The sequence below is a fragment of the Dermacentor albipictus genome, chromosome 7, assembly GCF_038994185.2.
Source record: "Dermacentor albipictus isolate Rhodes 1998 colony chromosome 7, USDA_Dalb.pri_finalv2, whole genome shotgun sequence".
NCBI lineage: Eukaryota > Metazoa > Arthropoda > Arachnida > Ixodida > Ixodidae > Dermacentor > Dermacentor albipictus.
Window position 1 is genome coordinate 2,105,493 of NC_091827.1, and position 20,537 is coordinate 2,126,029.

The following is a 20,537-nucleotide window of genomic DNA, read 5'->3' on the forward strand; positions in this document are numbered from 1 at the left end:
TGCGGCGCGACAATCTGTTTCTCCCCCTTGAACGTGGTGGTCTAGGATTAGTACACCTCTTCGTCAGGCAAATTGTTTCTCGCCTGTTTTTCTTTCGAGACAGTGACCATCCGTTCTTGCGTGGAATGTTGCAACTGCGTTTAGTTCATTATGTTCCTAACATAGTAGTGTCATCAAATGTCAAAGATGTCCCACAGGCTCCTTGGGGCTTTCTCAAGCAGGTTGTTGACACATTTCTTTTCTTGAAAGTTAGATTCAGCCTGGAGTACGTGTTCACAGCGAGTCGAAAAGCAATTTCTGCGGCACTGGTTGACTATTTTCCCAGATCCTTTTTATCGTGCACCTTATTTAAGCCGACTTTATCAGGATGTACTTAAACGCGTCCGAAAAATGTGTGTGCCTCCTGGAGTAAAAACATTTTTCTTTAAATTACATTCGGAAACACTCCCTGTTAAAACTTGGTTGAATTCGAGGGGTTGCTTTGTGCCGTGGTCAACAAACTGTCGGCTCTGTCCACGTGCCGAAACCATAGATCACTGTTTCATAGACTGTAGGGACGCTGTATTTTTTTGGGACATTCTCCAACGGACGCTTAAAAAGGACATTGACAGGACTCCATACTCAATTAGGTTTCTACCGTTTAAGGTTACAAGTGGTCCTCCCTATGACATGTTCATTGTACTTGCTTTATATAGCCTGTGGAGAAGTAGACTCTGTGATCGCCATGTCGAAAGCCCGCGAACTACAAAATGCTTCTTTCGCGAAAGTGCTGCGTATGTAAGAAGTGTGTACGCTGTGCAGGAACCTCCGCCAGACTGGATGCACTTGCTGGATGCATGTGTGTGTGTTTGCCTGAGTTTTAAGTGTGTAGTTGTGTCCACTTTGTAATACACCTTCAGTTTTCTTTTCCATGTAATAAAGGAAAAAAAAAATCTGCCGTGGTGCAGTGGTTCGAGTAGCTGACTTGTGAGCGCGAGGACGTGAGTTCGAATCCTACTTTCGGGCTTTTTTTTTTCAGCTCAGTAATATTTTTATTAGTGTTTAAATGCCTAATTTTATTAATTCCACCTTTGCGGAGCATCGGAAATAATGACCGTTACTCCCTTGAGGAGCATCAGAAAAGAGCAACTGTTAGTCCTCGGAGGAGTAACGGCATGGGGAGTAACAGTTCATCCCCTCGCACTTACCCCTAAAGGGAGGAATGGGTGTGGCAGATCAGTTGCTCCCCTAAAGGAGTAACCTCAATACCCCATTTCCTCCTTTTCTTCTTAGAGTACGCAACGACGCCGAAAGCGCGAGCGCTCAGCAGCGGGTCACGTTCATCGGTGCTTAAATCGCTGAAGTCGAGCCTGCAGCATCGCGAGCCAATGTGTCGTTGTCAGGGACATCCATTGCAACGAGCGTCAAAGTTGGCGTCACAAAATAAAGAACCAGCTTATTGTCGCGCGCTTTCCCTTCCGCTAGCTACCATAGTTCCGCTTTCGCGCTGTTGTCGGCTCTGTCTTGGCTCCGTTTCTGGCCGCGCGTTTGCGTTTTGCGCAGAAAAGCTGTAGCGCCGTCTGCGATCGCGGTTTTACTCACCGACGGCGAACGTCACTATGAGACCATGACGTCACCACACCTAGATCGGAGGGCGGGCGATTTGAACTGCGCTAGAGGTACGCGGACGCTTCAGAACGCATTTTCTCTTAAAATAAGTCTCTTCTTCGCATGAAACAAGCGTTTCGAGGTTTCTGGGATGGTATTTCAACAATCAACGTTGACTTAATATTAACCTTTAGTGTCCTTTAATGCCGGCGTATAATCGCTATCGCGCTCACCTATCACCGATTTCAGCATGCTTCCAGTGAACGACAACATCCACACTGCAGATCGAAAAATTCTGATAAAATATGTTTCACGGCGTTTTCCGCCTTACCAGTTCATGTTTCAGCTCTGACCGTGAAGCTTCACATTGCATTAAAATATAGGTACACTGAAAATTGGTTCTCAGCCTCTTTAAGCTTTGCCTTTAAAGGGCTCCTGAAACGGTTCGGACAAATTTTGTAGACGCGTAGGGTACAGCTTAAGTAGAACATTCGCACCACAATTTAAGTGAAGCGTTACGTATTAATGGAGCTACAAGCGATTAGAAGTTACCCTCCTCCCCAGCCATGCTTTTCCTCCTCAACTCGTTCGCCGAGCGAGCGGGGCTAAGCTCCGCCTTCACTGGTCCTGCGTCACGATGCGACGTCACATCGTCCACTTCCGGTTTTTTTTTTGAAGCCCGCCCGCGCGAAACCTCTCCGCTAGCCGCTTGGCTGTCGACCCCAAGCGAGAGCTATCGAAGCAGCGTGCGTTGCGAGCATTCTGTCGTAGCGCCGAACGTGTCCGGTAATCCGCTAAAAACAGGCAAGCTGGTCATTTCGGCAAATGACTGGAGGCATAAACTCAAGCTGATGAAGGAACTTTGGCGCAGACGTACGTGAGCGGCCTGATCGGTCTGCACGGTCCAGACACTTGTTGGCGTAGCGCTTAACCAGGCAAACAAAGCGCTAATATTGCTCTAACCAAGTGTAAAACATTTTAAACATTTATAAAAACAACGTGTTGATTACACTCCTGCGAAAAATACGCACCAGCAGCAAAAAAGAATTCGCTTCGTTGCTGCTACTGTGTATGGTTGAGCTCTATGCCACCAGGTGGCTGCACCGTGCAGACCATTCACCTTTGCCCTTCTGCTCATTTCGGCTCATCCCGTTACGGCACAGTCAAGCGGCCAGACCCTGTCCCCTTGCGCTTACGTTTGCCCTAATACGGGACTCGCGAAACGCTAGTGCGTTAGTAATCTTCCGGTGTAAAGTGACGGCCACAAACGTGGAAATCCTGGCGCCGATCGGATAGCGGCAGTCCGATGCGCAGCAGCCAGTTCGCTCGTACGCTGCCCTGCAGAGGGACACGATGTCGCAGCTTCACATATTGCCAGTCGCTACGTTTGCAGTCCACAAGGCAACAAAGTCGAATCATAGTGCTCGCGAAAAGACTGAGACCAATTCTGACCGCGGAGCTCTCGTCAAAATAGAGTACGTTGTAACACAAGTAGACGACACTTGCTGTGTGCCGGAAGTGCTTAAGTGTACTGAAAAATTGTTCTTGTGCATTCTCTTTCTGCTACTTTCTCTTTATAAAAACAAATTAACTAACATTCCAACTATTACGAAGATCATTTGTTTACCATAAAGTTGGAAAAATTATCGATCACGCGCCCTGGTCAGCCAATCGTATAGCTCGCCCCACTGACGTCATATGGGTGATTTCGGTCATATGGGTAGGGGCGGCTTAAAATTCCGCCGAGCAGTGCGCTGCGATCGGCAGCGATGTGCATTTTTAAAACCTGATAATAAGTTACACGCTTTACGCAGAGCACTTAGATGTGTCAATTAATGATCAGAAGGACCTACTCTAACGACTCAGTACGTTTGTAGAAAATCGTCAAAAGCGTTTCAGGGTCCCTTTAAGAGCGGAACGCGAGATCATTCAAAGATCCCTACTGCTTCTCACGCTTCCAGGCGAATGCAGCTTATGTAACCGCAATATTTACCTGCAATAGCTGGCGGCGAACGCTATGCACGAAGGTGAACTTTCTGGTTCTTTTATTTCATTTCCCACGCATGGCTGGCGCCGCCGTTACCGCGAGTGTCATCTGGATGATGTTGCTAGGAACCGAATGGGGCGCACGGCTCCCACAGACCTCAAGCGGCAGCTGGAAAAGGGGATGATGCTCCGCGTACCACAATGATGTTTTCTTGTATATTCAAATTACAGGCCGACGCCATCATGTCTGTAGGGTTCCAAATTTGCTCAAGCGTTTTACTTTGAGAAATTCAATTAGTTCAGCAACGCCTATGCGCCAGCCGAAGGGCCTGCGTGGTTCGGGATCATTTTTTTTATTTGTCGTATGGACTATGGCGCCGACACCTCATTTTCTGCGACACGGGGCCCTAAATGCTATTGCGTTAAAATTCATCTCGGACGCAAAGGAAAATGGCAATAAAGCTTACCGTGAGAAACGTGGAGTAGGTCGAAAGCTGTGTACGGCGCGACACTTCAACCAGAAGACTTGGCCATAAACATATTGGAGCGTGTCATCTACCCGTGCTTCTCTTTTTTCATGCTAGCATCACGATCGTCCGACCCTATTTTATTGCTGTCCGTTTCTGGGCATAGCCATGTTAGTACAGTGTACTGCGAAACACTCTACTCCCAGGCTCATCTCGATGCCCGGTGATCGGGTGTTGAGGCGATGTTGCTGGCGCAAATGTTAGCACGGTGAAGCGAGATGCCAGTTTAGGTGCATCAAACATCAAAGCAATCGGCTCAGATGATGGCACATGGGGGGGAGGCATTTCGCGCACGCACACATGCACAGCCGCGCTGCCGATTCAGCTAGCTAAAACATAGCCTTCGAGAGTTGTTTCTACTCGGTGAGAGCCACCTCTGGATCATGCCCCTTATAGCCCAAACAAAGCCAAGTCGTAGATTTCCAGTAGCCCAAATATAGCCACATAGCTAACTCGCCCAAGTCGACGCCAATCTTTTCTTTCTTTTCTGTTTGGCTAGCCAAACATGGCCACACACGCTGCTGCGCCACAGTGGCTCCGGGGGAACGCGTGCCGTCCTCGGTTTGCGGCGCACGCAACGAAAAGGAGGCGCGGCAGGACACACGAGGAGGGGCCAGCGGGGCTTCGGGCTTCAGGCAACCCCTCCGGCGCGATCTCACGGTCGGGTTCGCCGGTTCGTTGCAAAGCGCTGAGACCGCGACAACAGCGCTACAACGATAATGCAATACGGCGGCTATGGCGATCTCCGTACCTCCGTTTCGTATACATAGCAGCTGCGCAAGCTATGCAAGTGGTACGGCCAGGGAAATTTACTACTCCACGCATTTCACAGTGAACTGTCCTTTATGTAATGTGTACTTCTCCGACAGAAGAAATTGATTGATTGATTGATCGATCGATCGATATTTATTTATTTATTTATTTATTTATTTATTTATTTATTTATTTATTTATTTATGACGCTGGGGCCGTGAGGTACGCCGTAGAGGAGTCCCTAAATTTGACCACTCGAGGTGCCAGACGAGCGTATCTCGGCCCCAGTCGAAAAGCGGCCAGGAGTCGAGCCCACAACCTCAGCAGTGGAACGCCACAGTCCCTGGGCCTCTTCGATTTTCGGAGTTCTGGCAGCCCGCTGGCAACCAGATGGCAGCTAGCTAGTTCGTTTCACACATTGGTCGCAATCATGAGAGCAATAAGCCAATGTACGTACGTGTGTCTAATGTACCGAGTGCAATCAGTGCATTCTTAGATCAACGGCCTGCAGTTCGAACACATACCGGTTTCGGGCTGCCACCTAAGCATACGACGGCGAGACGGAACGAACACGGACTAGCTGCAAAGCCTTCGCTAACTGCAGAGAAATGAGAGGTATACATACGCGAGATATGTGAAAAGGAACGCCACCAGAGAAAGACGAGCCAAAAATGTACCGCAATGTGTGAATGAGCGTCTACAACTTGCGTGGAACACGATGCAGATAACATGCACGCATGAGAGCGCGGCCGCCGCGAAGAAGCAATCAGGGGACACACACACAAAAGCTTCAAACGGTTAACCACGGCTCGTATCACACCGCTTCGCGATCCGGAACGGAGCGTTAGCACCTAAAAAGATAACGCTAGGAGTAAGTAAATCCGAAGACGACCGTAGACAGTTGGCTGAGCGAGGTAAATTTAATTCCTCAAGCGCCCGCGTTGCAATCCGTGAAGTACCGGCAAAGATGGCGGCGAGCGCCCATCGTTTCGTTTAGTCATCCGCTAGCCAGAGAACTTCCAGAGAGCAGCCAGACCAAAATCCTCCTGGCAGGTTCTGGCAGCCCGCGGGTAGCCAGAAGTGGAAGAACGAAGAAGCCCACTGCCACCGCCGCGGCTACGGAGCAAGTCACTTATGTGTAACACTGGAGGTGGGCGAATATCACTTTTTTGTTCTTAGCACTAATCGAATACGAAGTATTGAATCAAATATCGATTGGAACGCATATAGCAGGAAAATTTGTTTCTGTATAGTTAGTTTTCATGCCTAATGTGTTGAATAGTTGAAGAAAGATAACCCGCTACGCATGGTAGCCATGGCTCGAGGCCGCGCATTCGATCCCGCATGGCGAAATTTGTGGCGCGCCGCCTTCCGTCGGCGCCAATCCGAAGCCACGCCTCGTAATGGGACGAGGTCCTGGCGTGTACGCTTAAAAAAATGGCTGTGGCTTAGGTAAGGTTAAGCCCAGGATGCGAAGCATACTAGCCTTTATTTTAGTTGTTGAACCACTGTTTAGCCTGGTGAACTGCTGTTGCTTGGCTATATTTGGTTCGGCTAGACGAAGAAACAACTCATGCATTACTTGTTCGCCTTCAAGAGTGGAACGCGATAGCGTTCCCGTAGACCCGCCAAGGGGTGTAAGACAATGGGCTACAGGGCAGCGACTACGCGTCCCGCATTGGACGCGGTGAGCGTCGAGCAAAGCAGCGTTCGGCGCGGCAACGAAATGTGCGCCTGAGCAAGAGACGCACGCCTTAGAATCAGCGCGTTTCTAAGGCAACACCGCATTCACTAGAGGCGCTTTTGTACCGCTTTGAAGCGTTGTACTCGTGGCTCAGTGGTAGCGTCTCCGTCCCACACTCCGGAGACCCTGGTTCGATTCCCACCCAGCCCGTCTTGCAAGAGTTGAGCCAAAGCCACTTCTCCTCTGTCGTGACGTCACGGTGTCACGTGATTTCATGGTCACCGCCGCGCCTGAGGAGCTGGGTTGAGCCCTCGTAATATGCTTCGCATAAAAAAAAAAAAGGTCTATTACCTAAAAGGTACGGCTGTGCATCAGGGCCACGGGGTTGATGTTAAAAGAGACGATCGGCACCCTCTCGACAAGCCTGCAGTTACAAACAAGCTTTCCAAGAATTAGTGGCTCCTACATGGGATGGAGCTTTACAAAAACTCGAAATAAATGTTTGCCCAAAGAAGCATCAAAAGCTTTGGGCGGAAAAACTGTTGAAAGACTTGTCTGCCGCAAACGCATGTAAAAGAGCCCGTTGCAAGGACAGGCCGTGGCGTAAAAGATGCTACGTGACTAGACTGGCAAACGCACAAAGTGCCACATAACTAACATCACTGGCATGTAGGCTTCCGCCGTGAAGCACAAAACAAGTCTTGCATCATCTATTTTGCTTCTCTATTCTTACGAAAACTTTTTTTTATCGCTTCAATTTTGATTACTTGCGATTTGCTTAGCAGACGGCAAGCATTAGCTATACTTTGACAATCGGTTGTTGTGAAATGTTTGCTTAGTTCCAACTATTGGAAAATATGAAATAGACGTTTTTCGAATACGAATAGTTAGTGTTGTTATTCGATTTTTATGCGCAACTTGTAATATTTGGCCAATAGTCTTTTTTTTTATGGTAACGGGGGTGTGAAGTTAACGCTACGTAAAACCACGCATTATTTCGAACAACCGAGCTGCGTGATATTGCAGAAGGCTGTGCCGTTATCTTGTACACGTTCGAAAAGCCTACATTCGATTTCGCCTCACGCGATTGGACTATAGATTGGCCGAGGCCGCGATATCGGCGCAGCCATCGCGCGAGGCGAAATCGAACGTCGGCTTTTCGAACGCGTACAAGATAGCGGCCCTGGACTCCACGGTGAAGAGCAAACACTGAAGGCGCCTCTATTGACTGTTGTTAGATATGGGGCTGTTTCCTGCGCCTACTTCGAGTTCCCCAGACCACATCGAATCGCAGCACAACTAATTGAGAAGCGCAGAAACGCGGAAAGCACATTCCAGAGGAGCGCTCGAGCAAACAAGTTCACGTGCAAACAAGTTCGTACGCCGCCGGCGGAGCTATTCAATGCTTGACTTTTCCGGAAAGCGAAGGGATAGCTTGTACCGTTGCAAGGAAAGTGGGTCCCGAAGCAAGACGGCTGTGATGTACCGGGAAGGCCTGGCAGCGTAGCCCCCATACGCCCATTGTGCCGACGCGTTGCAAGCCAGCGAGGCAAGACCGCAGGGAGAAGTAAGGCACCGTGAAAGTAAGGCACCCTGCCCGCCTTGGTCCGCCGTCGCCCCCACCTGGCTGTTGTGACGGCGAGTTGTGAGTCAGCAAGGCAAGACCGCAGGGGGACCAAGCGGCGACTGTTTTCGCCGGGTATGACACCATCCCACGGGCGCCTACCATTGGCCGAAAATGGCGTCATCTGAGCGGACTCTCCCATTGGCCGAACATGACGCGACTTCCAGTCCTCGAAGGGTTTAAAAGGAGCATTCCAGAGAGACCAGAGCATTCCCTGATTCACCTCTCTCGAACTTCTTGCCGCGGGCCGCAGCGTCCGAGTTGCTGCCGGCCCGTAATGACTGTACGACTGTTACTTGACTCTCATCTCTCTGTATATAATGTAAAATAAACCTCCCAAGTTTGTTTTCATCCCGAAGTCCGTCCTCAACCCCTACACTGTGTGCGCTCAGATGGATGATGCTTTTCGGTGCGATTATTTTCTTTCTTTTGCGTAGCGCGTTTCTATCAATCGTCAACTTTTTTTTTTGTTAGTCGTATGTTTGACCGGTTATTATTGTAAAGTGTAAATGTGAAATGTTTACTTCTGACATTTAGTAATATGCTCTAACCATATTGTATTGCGCTAGTACCAATACTTGCCTGACCCTTGCTGTTTCATTGGACCCGAACCAACGTAGCACAAGTGCACAAGGAAACGTGACTGGCGGTATAATTCAGTGCTACACGAATATTGAAGCTGAACAAGCGTATCGCAGAGCATGATCAGGCGCTGGAGCACGGTAGAAAACGGCGTAGTTTCGGTATCTACGCACGTCACCCCACGACCGTGGGAATAAGCAGACGAAGCGGAAGTACATCTCTCTTGCTTCGGTGCGAAGTAAAATAATAAAAAAAAACACGCAGACATTCCGTTTGTGTTTTTTATGATTTCTCAGAGCTTCAATTTGTCAAATCAAGCGTCAGATCGCACAGATGACAGATGCTGTCTTGAATAATTCTCGAAGTCACGTGTCAACACGAGCGACGTCACACTGCGGACACGACTACGTAGGCGCAGGGGCACGACTACGTCACCGTCCGGCTTGGAGCGCGGCGGCCGCGAGGAGAAGGAAAAACGGCGCTTGATTTGAAATTTCAGATCTTTCGCAGTGCGTAGCGATGTAATACTTTGCAGACACGATCGTTATCGCTTAATATATTGTAACGCACAATTGCGTGATGGTACTTTAATCGCTTTACCTTGGGCGAACTTGTGCCCGACACACAGCTAAACAAGAGCTTCGCAGGAGCGTCCGCAGTCTTTTCGCAAGAGACCCGCACCTCTTCTTCTTCGCTCGTGTCCCGCGCTCATGACACGCTGCTCCGATTGCGCGTGCCTTGCGAGCCCGTGTTGCCCGCTTCACTGCCGCTATCTTTCGCAGGTAGCAGTAAACAACTGCACGAACGCAGGAGGCGGCTGGCGCGCGTAATTTGAAATCATCTTGTGTCATTGTCCCCCTTCCAAGAGTGCATCGTCCCGATGCTCATACAGAGGGCGGTGATTTCTAGGCTGTCATGATTTCGCAACGCTTGTAGGCGGAAGCAGTTATTGCCTGTCGTAGTACGGTTTCATTCTGACGACGTGGACGATTTCTGTGCGATGCCGCTGTCGTGATGAGGTTACTTGACCTTCTGGAGCAACTTCGTAGTTCAACGGACTAATTCGGCGAATTATCCTATACGGGCCGAAGTAACGACGAAGAAGCTTCTCGGATAGGCCACGCATCCGTACGGGAGTCCACACCCATACTTTGTCTCCAGGTGCATACTGGACGTCTCTTCGTCGCACGTTGTATCGGTCCGCGTCGGTTTGCTGTTGCTGCTGGATGCGGTGTCGTGCCAGCTGCCGTGCTTCTTCAGCTCTTTGTGTGAAGTCGCTGACGTCATTGTCATTTTCGGAGGTCTCATCTACTGGTAGCATTGCATCTAAGGTTGTGGTGACGGTCCGGCCAAAAACGAGTTGGAAAGGTGTCATTTGAGTCGTCTCTTGCACAGCGGTATTGTACGCGAACGTTGCGTACGGTAGTATCCTGTCCCATGTTCGGTGCTCCATGTCCACGTATATTGACAGCATATCAGTCAGCGTTCTGTTGAGTCGCTCAGTCAGTCCATTTGTTTGCGGATGATATGGCGTGGTTTTGCGGTGACTGGTGTGCGTCAATTTCATAATGGACTGTGTCAAGCGGGCAGTAAATATGGTTCCTCGGTCCGTGATGAGGACTTTAGGGGCGCCGTGCCGTAGTACTATGTTAGTGACAAAAAAATCAGCTACTTCACTGGCCGTTCCCTTGACAAGAGACCCTGTCTCGGCATATCGAGTTAGGTAGTCAGTTGCAACTACGATCCAACGCTTTCCTGATGACGATGTGGGAAAGGGGCCAAGTAAGTCCATTCCCACTTGTGCGAATGGAGTTTCCGGTGGCTGTATCGGTTGTAGGAGACCTGCTGGCTTGAATGGTGGTATTTTACGTCTTTGACAGTCCCGGCAGGTTCTTACGTAGTGCTGCACAGAATTCAATAACTTTGGCCAGTAATACTTCATGCGGATGCGTGCGAATGTTCTGCTCACTCCTAAATGTCCTGCTGCTGGCTCGTCGTGGCATGCTTCCAATATCTCGAGTCGTAACTTTGAAGGTACGACGAGCAGAAATGTCTCTGCACTATGTTCGAAATTTCGTTTGTACAGGACATTATTTCTCAGGACGAACGACGACAAGCTGCGGACAAAAGCTCGTGGAATGTCGACAGGATGTCCTTCTAGGTAATCAATGAGCAGGCGTAACTCCGCGTCGGATCGCTGATGCTGAGCCATTTGTGATGTTGTTACAGCTCCTAGGAAAGGGTAATCCTGATCATTTTCCCTAAGCGTAGATTCCGTGTATTCAATCGGGGCACGGGACAAGCAATCTGCATCACTGTGCTTGTGACCGGACTTGTATACGACCGTTATATCGTATTCCTGCAGCCGTAGACTCCACCTTGCCAGCCGTCCAGATGGGTCTTTGAGATTCGCCAGCCAGCACAACGAATGATGGTCGCTGATAGCTCGGAATGGTCGGCCATATAAGTATGGTCTAAACTTGCTGATGGCCCATATCACCGCGAGGCATTCTTTTTCTGTCGCTGAGTAGTTCACCTCAGCCTTCGAAAGTGTTCGACTGGCATACGCAATGACTCGTTCCTCTCCGTTTTGCCACTGAATGAGGACGGCACCGAGACCTAAATTGCTTGCGTCTGTGTGAATATCAGTGTCGGCTTCCTCGTCGAAATGAGCGAGAACTGGGTGGTTCTGAAGACGCTTTCGGAGCTCATTGAAAGCATTCTCCTGCTCATTCAACCAGACGAAAGGCGCGTCTTCCTTTGTTAGCCGCGTTAGTGGTTCGGCGATCCTTGAAAAATTTTTCACAAAGCGTCTGTAGTAGGCGCAAAGTCCTAAGAATCGCCTAACAGCCTTTTTGTCGGTTGGCTTCGGAAATTTCTCCACTGCCGCAGTCTTCTCAGGGTCCGGGCGAATGCCTTCTGAACTGACGACATGGCCGAGGAAAAGAAGCTCGCGAAAGCCAAAATGACATTTCTGCGGTTTTATCGTCAGACCTGCTGACCTAATCGCTTCCATCACAGCCCGCAGACGTTCTACGTGCTGCTCGAAGGTGGTAGAAAAAACCACGACATCGTCAAGATAAACGAGACAGGTTTGCCATTTCAGACCGGTGAGCACAGTGTCCATCATCCGCTGAAATGTGGCAGGTGCGGAACAAAGGCCGAATGGGAGCACTTTGAACTCGTACAGACCGTCTGGCGTCACAAACGCCGTCTTTTCACGATCTCGTTCGTCCACTTCTATCTGCCAGTAGCCGCTTTTGAGGTCCAGGGAGGAAAAGAATTTGGCATCTCGTAGTCTATCTAGAGTGTCATCGATTCTTGGAAGTGGGTACACATCCCGCTTTGTGACGGCGTTCAGCTTTCGGTAATCAATGCAGAAGCGCAAGGTTTGATCCTTTTTCTTTACAAGTACCACAGGCGACGCCCACGGACTTGCCGACGGCTGAATTACGTCGTCTTCAAGCATTTCCTTAACTTGACTTCCGATGGCTTCCCTCTCTTTTGGTGACACTCGGTAGGGATGCTGGCAAATAGGCCTCACTGATTCGTCAACAATTATCCGATGTTTGGCAATAGATGTCCGCCGGACTTTGGATGACACTGAAAAACATTCGGCAAATTCTCTTACGAGGGTCTCTATTTGCTCCTTCTGTCTGGGCGATAGGCCTGGTTCGATGTCGATGGCTGCAAGGACAGAATCCACATCTTGAAAATTCGATGGTGAAGACTCCGGAATGCTGAGATCTGTAACTTGGACGAAGTTATTAAGGGTGGCAACAACGGTTCCCTTCGCGACATGTTGCACCTCATTCCCAAAATTAGTGAGGAAAACGTTGGCACATCCCCCACGCAGCTGAACAAGGCCTCTTGCCATGCAGATCCCCTTTTCGAGTAGGAGACTGGTGTTGCTGTCTGCAATTCCTTCGTAGTCGCTGAACGCGTCGCTTCTGACTGTGACGGCTACGCTGGATCTCGGAGGAAGCATCACGTCGTCATCGGCAATGTAAAGGGCGTCGAATTTTTCTTCAGTGTTGAATGCTGCGACAGCGTGCTTGGTTGAGAAGGAAACACATGATTCCCGCAAGTTGATTATTGCGCCATTATCCTGCAAGAAGTCCATGCCAATAATCAAGTCTCTTGAGCACTCGGAAAGCACGATTAAGCTGGCGACGTACGTGAAGCCTCGTATTCCTATTCTAGCCGTACACTTGCCCGTCGGGTCGATGAGGTGTCCTCCTGCTGTGCGAACTGGTGGCCCTTTCCAAGGAGTCAGCACTTTCTTGAGTTTCCTGGCGAGCTCACTACTTACTACCGAGTAATCTGCACCTGTATCCACTAATGCGTCTACTTCGTAGCCGTCAACAAACACACGTAAATCGGAAGCAACGTCACTCTTACGGCACTGGTTTCTGAGTCCCTCGTCGTCGCTCGGAGTCATCGATGGAGGTTCTTCTCTTTTCGCGTCGGCAGCGACCTTACCTCCCGAGGTCGCTGACTCTAGTTTTCCCGACGCGGGCTCTGTGAACGGCGTCTTGGGGAGCTTGAAGACGGGTGGGGGCTCGGTGACCGATGCCTCAACGGCGCTGTTGACCGAGGTTGGTGTTGCTGGTAGGTGTATGGGGAGCTTTGACGAGTGGACAGGTACTCTTCGATTTCCAAGGGACGCTCACCATTTCGAGGGCAAGGTGCGTTCACCGGAAAACCACGAAGCCCTGCCTGACGATAGTGGCACATTCTGTACAGGTGGCCAGCCTCACCGCAATGGTAGCAGAGGGGTATTCGGTCAGGAGTGCGCCATACATCGGCCTTCCTGAATCTTTTCTCGGGTGGCGGCAGCGTAGTACGAGGCATCGAGCTATTCACAGCGGAAGTAGCTGCGACGTCAGCACGTCCGGGAGTTTGCCTCAGCACATCGGCATATGAGAGGGTCGGTTGGCGCAGGAGTGGCCCTTGGGGCTGCGCACTAAGCTGTGGTTCCCGGACCACCTGTCTGACTTCTTCACGAACGAGGTCTGCCAGCGAAGAGGGCGTTGGAACGTTCTGGTCAAGCCGTAGCCTCTGAAGCTCTTCTCGCACTACGGATCGCACAAGCTCTCGCATGACCTCCACGCTGTTTCCGAAGACGGCTGGAAATGCGCCCACAGAGGTGATGTTCATCTCCCGGTTGTACATCCTTGATCGCTGTTGCAACGTGCTTTCCATAGTCGTCGCCTCTGAACGAAACTCAGCGACGGTGCGCGGCGGGCTCCGAACCAACCCTGCGAACAGTTCCTGTTTTACGCCCCGCATTAGATGGCGTAGTTTCTTGTCCTCGCTCATGTTCGGATCCGCTCGGCGGAATAGGCGGGACATGTCTTCTACATACATGGCCACGCTTTCGTTGTTACGCTGGTTTCTAGCTTGCAGGGCAGCTTCGGCCCTCTCCCTGCGGTCGGAACTCGGATAGGTTGCCAGCAACTCCCGTCGAAAAGCATCCCACGACACAAATGTCGCTTCGTGGTTTTCGAACCATGTTCGTGCGCTGTCCTCTAATGCGAAGTAAACGTTTCGTAGCTTGCGCTCTCCGCTCCATCCATTGAACTCAGCCACGCGCTCAAAGCGTTCTAGCCAGTCCTCTGCGTCTTCAAATGTGTCGCCGTGGAAAGGCTCTGGCGTCATTGGCGAGTTGACTACGATATGAGTTGGCGTGGTTTGAGTGGTCATCTCGATGGCGTTTCCGCTAGCAGATGCTGACGCTCCGATAGGATCCGGCAAAGGGGAGAACTCAGGGGGCTCACCACGTAGGCGACGACTGCTGCGTTGGTGAACAGGAGTCAATTCGATGGGTCCAAGTTGCCGTGAGTCCAGGCTCCTTTCCCTGACTTGAGAAGGGCTTGAAATCATACCCCGCACCTCCACCAGATTTGTAACGCACAATTGCGTGATGGTACTTTAATCGCTTTACCTTGGGCGAACTTGTGCCCGACACACAGCTAAACAAGAGCTTCGCAGGAGCGTCCGCAGTCTTTTCGCAAGAGACCCGCACCTCTTCTTCTTCGCTCGTGTCCCGCGCTCATGACACGCTGCTCCGATTGCGCGTGCCTTGCGAGCCCGTGTTGCCCGCTTCACTGCCGCTATCTTTCGCAGGTAGCAGTAAACAACTGCACGAACGCAGGAGGCGGCTGGCGCGCGTAATTTGAAATCATCTTGTGTCAATATGCTCTGCGCTTGTAAGCTCAAAATGGCCAGACCTGGTGAGGGGCCCTTTAAAGTAGGAGTGTCAGAATGGCAAAGTTTCGCTATTCGCACACCGAATAGCGAATCGAATATCGAGCGTTTTCGCGCTTCTAAACCATAAAAATGGCGTGTAGTTTGTTCGATAAGGAGAGAGGGAGGGGGTTACACACGTGGCACGGTTGCAATAATTTGCACGTCACCAAGGAGCTTGTATTGCACACTCGAGACGCCTCGTCTCGCACAGTCCTCGCGCGCGGCAGCGACGGGTGGTGCGCAGCATCCCCGGCGGGAAAGTGTTTTCGAGGAAGGCGGACGACGATTATTGTGTTTGGGGACAAAATACACCCTGAGGGGGCTGCAGATTGCTTTACAGTGTAAATGAGGAAGCACAGTTTTCGGTTATCCCGGCCACAATGACAACGACAGCAATGAAACGAGGTCGTCCCCAAATGCAGCGTTGCGTTCGTTGAATGATGAAAAAAGTATGCCACTCACAACATTGGTTCGAAAGGGCTGTAAAAGATTGGCCAAATATTCGATCGAGACTGCCTAGAAGGCGAGCCATTTTTCATTCTCCCTCGCGAGTGCTTTTCGACATTGACCGAACGCCTTCGCTGACCTTCGGCTTCCTTCGAACAACCTCACCGTGAGAACTCGTTTTTCTCTCTGCGTAGCAGCCGCATCAGTCGAAACACTTCCATGTCTCTCCCACTCTTGAGGCGCCCCAGTAAGTGTCGTTATTACTTATATTCGAAAATTTCAAATAGTGACTTCGCTAATCGAACTGAACACAGCTGGGACTATTCGATTCGTATTCGAAACTATGAATATTTGCGCACCCGCTCAACCCCTTGAAACCCTCGCAGCCGACGAGCCGGTGAAGAGGCGCCATGGCTCGCTGTCGCCACCTAGCGGTTCTCCTGTGCCTGGTCACGTGCACCGTCCTAGTCCTGTCGCAGGCGCCGCCTGCTGGCCACGCCCCGAACGACGACGCAGCGGAGGAGGGCCTCCGCTCGCTGCAGCACGCCGCCGATCCCAGGTACGAGCTGGCTGCCGCGCGCCTTGTGTGCAGCAGGCACTGCGTTCGCGTCCGAAAAATAGTGCGTTGCATTTGAAGGAGATATGTAAAATTAAATCTCGCACGTCGCAGTGTCTATGACGCGAAAGCCGACCGGACAAGAGACTGGCGGCCATAGCACACATTACTTGTGTTCGTGACATAGTCCAACCAGAAACAGGCGCAATTATTATCCGATTGGTGAATGTGTAATCCACAAGCAGTTGTGATCGTGATATATCGAGTAGTTGCACACTGGGCTTGTTCGATTTTCGACTTCTGGCTACCCGCGGGCTGTCAGAGCCAGCCAGAGCGTCTTCGTTTTTCTCGGGTTGCTCCGCCCATAGAGTTTCCTACAAAAATTTGCTCCGCCCACCGCGCGACGCACTTCCGCCGGGCGTTCGTTTTGCTCGGGCTGGACCATGGGCTGGACGGTTCTGGCTACCCGCGGGCTGCCAGAACCTGCCAGGAGGATTTTGGTCTGGCTGCTCTCTGGAAGTTCTCTGGCTAGCGGATGACTAAACGAAACGATGGGCGCTCGCCGCCATCTTTGCCGGTACTTCACGGATTGCAACGCGGGCGCTTGAGGAATTAAATTTACCTCGCTCAGCCAACTGTCTACGGTCGTCTTCGGATTTACTTACTTCTAGCGTTATCTTTTTAGGTGCTAACGCTCCGTTCCGCATCGCGAAGCGGTGTGATACGAGCCTTGGTGAACCGTTTGAAGCTTTTGTGTGTGTGTGTGTCCCCTGATTGCTTCTTCGCGGTGGTAAACAGCGCGCCGCGCTCTCATGCGTGCATGTTATCTGCATCGTGTTCCACGCAAGTTGTAGACGCTCATTCACACATTGCGGTACATTTTTGGCTCGTCTTTCTCTGGTGGCGTTCCTTTTCACATATCTCGCGTATGTATACCTCTCATTTCTCTGCAGTTAGCGAAGGCTTTGCAGCTAGTCCGTGTTCGTTCCGTCTCGCCGTCGTATGCTTAGGTGGCAGCCCGAAACCGGTATGTGTTCGAACTGCAGGCCGTTGATCTAAGAATGCACTGATTGCACTCGGTACATTAGACACACGTACGTACATTGGCTTATTGCTCTCATGATTGCGACCAATGTTGGTTTTCGTGTGAAACGTTTCGCTGGTCACAAGCGACGTGCATTTTCACGCGCCAGCCGCGTCCCCAGCTTCTTAGGGTCAAAATGAAGAGCACCATAACCCAGAACAAACTTTATGAAATCAAAGCCCAAGCAGGTCGGCGCGAAATTTTATGCGTACAAGACGTACCCGATAACGTGCTTTTTTATGTTTTGTGATGACACAACGTCAACTCATCAATGTCACCGGTGGGCGACGTGATCGCTGCGAGCAGGGATCCTCCAGCCATCGCTTTCGAGTATATAATAACGATTTCGCGTCTTGTCATCCGCCGCGTCGGAGGCCATCTGCTGCGCTGCGCAAGGCGAGGTTGGCCCAGCGCGCGTCCTGCGCCGAGTCGCGACGAAAGTGATCGTATCCCTGAATGCAACTATATATTTTCAAGCTGGCAACGCATAAATGGGCCGACTACGCCGAGCGCGCGCCGGCCTCGCCGGGCGCTGCCATGCTGGTGGCATGTTTACATTTGGCCAGCTGTACCGGCGTTCGATTCTGCAAACTTCGGGCAGGTTCGAGTTGTCTTGGGATCCCAGCCCACGTGACTTCCTGTCAGAACCGGAACTAGCTGGCTGCCAGCGGGCTGCCAGAAGTCCGAAAATCGAAGAGGCCCACTGTAGGAACATTACACCGAGTTCTGTAGGCGCGCAGCGTTGCCTTGTGTGTGTGTGCGTTCAAAAGCATACCGTGAGCTCTCTGCTTTATGCGCCTCGCTTGATGTCGATCTCTGCCACTGACTTAAATTATATCTGTTGCGTTCAAGGGAGAAACTACACCTGCTGTAGACGCAGAATTTGTATTTCTAGGCTGCAATGTTTTTTGCTATATTTGAATTGCCAAAAACTGGGCAATTTAACATGCATGATGCATTAGGTTCAGACATCTGTAACGCTGCTCTGATGACAGATGTCGCGGTTCCAAAAAAATTTTAGAGCATCTAAAGCGGACAGTATACAAGCTTAGAGCTTGCGTGATATTTTTGCAATTTTTACTAGAGTTTCGCAAAAGTCCTATTTACAAATTATCTCCTCAAAGGAATCTCAGGATCTCCTACATCCAAGTCATTCATTGCTTAAGTCCATTCTCAATTATTGCGCCTACATCCAAGTTCACGGAAACAGAGAAACAGTTTTTCTCGGCATCCACTGTACAGATATTCGCTGAGGTCTGTTACATTTAGAAGCAAAAGTGAAAGTATACCGACTGTGAGATGCATAATGTTTATTTAGGCCATCAGTTTTCTAACAAAAATTCTTGAAGATCGGAAAACTTAAAGAAACTAAAGAATCAGATTTACAACACAAGGAAATAAATATAAATACGATATCGCGATTCCGTAGACTATAGATAGAGACACGCAAATCGAACAATTTATACACCACTAACTCGTTAATAGGACTATTGCGAAACCATTGTAAGCACGGTAACAATTGCTTGTAAGCTGTAAATTTAAATGTCACATTGCCAGCTCTTGATTCAATTTTCAGAACTTGGATAGTCGGTACAGTGCAGTTCTTTCTTCTTAAATGCAACATTCGAATCGCGTCGTCCAGTGAGAGCATTTTTGCCTTTAGCAAGTATGTGTCCTCGAACGGTGACCAATTGACTCCGAGGTGGTCTGGAAAGGCTCGCGGTGGGCCGTGGTGACGGTACCAAGTTGTTTGTCGACAGGAAATCACTGCGCTGCATTCGAAAGGAACCGGAGAGCGAACGTCGAGAAAAAAAAGAAAACGGATAGTTTGACCTATCATATTTTTTTTTTAGTTCCTCCCTCGTCAAATGAACGAAAGCAGTTCCGAAGGAAACCTTGCACCAAAGAAAGAAGTCGTTTGATCGAGCTGCAGCTGGTATACAAAACCGCCCTTTGTCGAAAAGGCCCGCACCAGCTCGCCACGACGTCAAGAGGGAACCGTTCTCTCGTAAAGCATCTAACTTGGCGAACATTTAGTGCGCAAGAAATGACTTGAAATCCGCGACGTCACGCTCAAGTGCCGGCGCTCCGGTAAGAAATTAAGCGGGAGACACACCGTCCGATCCGGCGTCCGATCCGGCGTCCGATCCGGCGTTCGACGCGCCGGAACGGCAGCCGGAATCGAGGTGTTTTGCCGTGCCGAAGCGCCGGATCGGACGTCCGGCGTGCGACAAACGGGGCAGATTTCCATCGTCCGACGCGTCCGACAACCGCACCGTCGTCTGGCCAAAGCCAATGACAGCGCGGCTGGCATGTGACGTTCTCTGACGTTCCCTCCACGGAGGCGGCGCTGCCTGGCCAGTTTCTCGCAGTTTTTTTTTTTTCATTGCCTGCTCCAGTTTGTTTCCGACCCTACATAGTAAAATAGTTAAGTAAAATTATCTCGAACGTGCGCCTGTTATGCAAAGCAGCGCCTAGTACACTAGCACTAAGCTACTGGCGAGATCGGGAGCCACGACGCGAGGGCATTTCGCGGGCACACACCGACTGTCTGCTCGCTTCGCTTGCACGTTTGCCCTTCGCAACGACTGCGTCGAGTAAACCAATCGTATTTAATTGCGGGCTACCTAAGTGTACAGTTTTAATTGTTTTGGCAAACATAAGTGCTCTTCGACGAGCTCTGGTTGGATCGTAAGCGCCGTCGGCCGCGTCGTCTGCCTAGCTAGGCCTACCAGCCCTATCGCTGGCTGTTAGCGGAGTGGACAACTCGCCGTGGTGAAGTGTTCTGTCACTCGCAGGGGCATAATTTGATTGACAGTGTTCGCGTAAAGCGAAGCAGTGTTGTGCAGAGTTGTTTATATTGCGTTTCTCGACGTGGCTATGAAGTTGATGCCGCACGTGGATGCCGCACGTGGGATCGGACGCCGAATCCAACCGTGTGTCTCCTGCTCCAGAGAAGAAGAAAAAATGGCTGTGGCTTAGCTAAGGTTAAGCCCAGGATGCGAAGCATACTAGCCTTTATTTTAGTTGTTGAACCACTGTTTAGCCTGGTGAACTGCTGTTGCTTGGCTATTAGCCCCGAGAACAAGGGCGCTGCGAGCGCCGCTCGCGTGACGTCAGGGCAAGGACTCGCGCCTGTCGTCTGCTACAGTTCGGGCGTTGTCCGGACGCTTTCTGCGGTGTTTTCTTTTGTTCGCTCTTGTTCTCTCTGCTTGTATACTTATGGTGGTCGTCTCAAATATATTTTTACGACGTCTTCCTTTGCGAACATTTATTCAAAGAGCTAATTTCTTAGGCAACAATGCAGCTCTTAAAGGCAACGCTACAGTGCCAGCTGAAGAAGCGCAAAAGAGCCCATTGCGGGTTTTTCATGCGCGGATGGACAATCGCAAAAACGTAGCATACAGGAATCCAGTTATGATACCATACCTTCCGCGGTGCAACAAGTATGTCAC

At 50.5% G+C, this 20,537-nt stretch overlaps 1 protein-coding gene across 4 annotated transcripts in view; it reads left to right on the forward strand.

Annotated features, from left to right (window-relative positions):
- The window catches only part of LOC139047649 (uncharacterized), a 77,429-nt gene that overhangs the window by 38,008 nt on the left and 18,884 nt on the right, over positions 1-20,537 (forward strand). For 3 of the 4 annotated variants that reach the window (XM_070521512.1, XM_070521514.1, XM_070521515.1), the window contains exon 2: positions 15,829-16,001. In XM_070521512.1, the coding sequence (XP_070377613.1) occupies positions 15,853-16,001 (149 nt within the window). In that variant the 5' untranslated portion in view covers positions 15,829-15,852. Of the gene's footprint in view, positions 1-5,661; positions 6,004-15,828; positions 16,002-20,537 lie in introns of those variants that run through there. The other variant, XM_070521513.1, reaches the window with a different exon arrangement.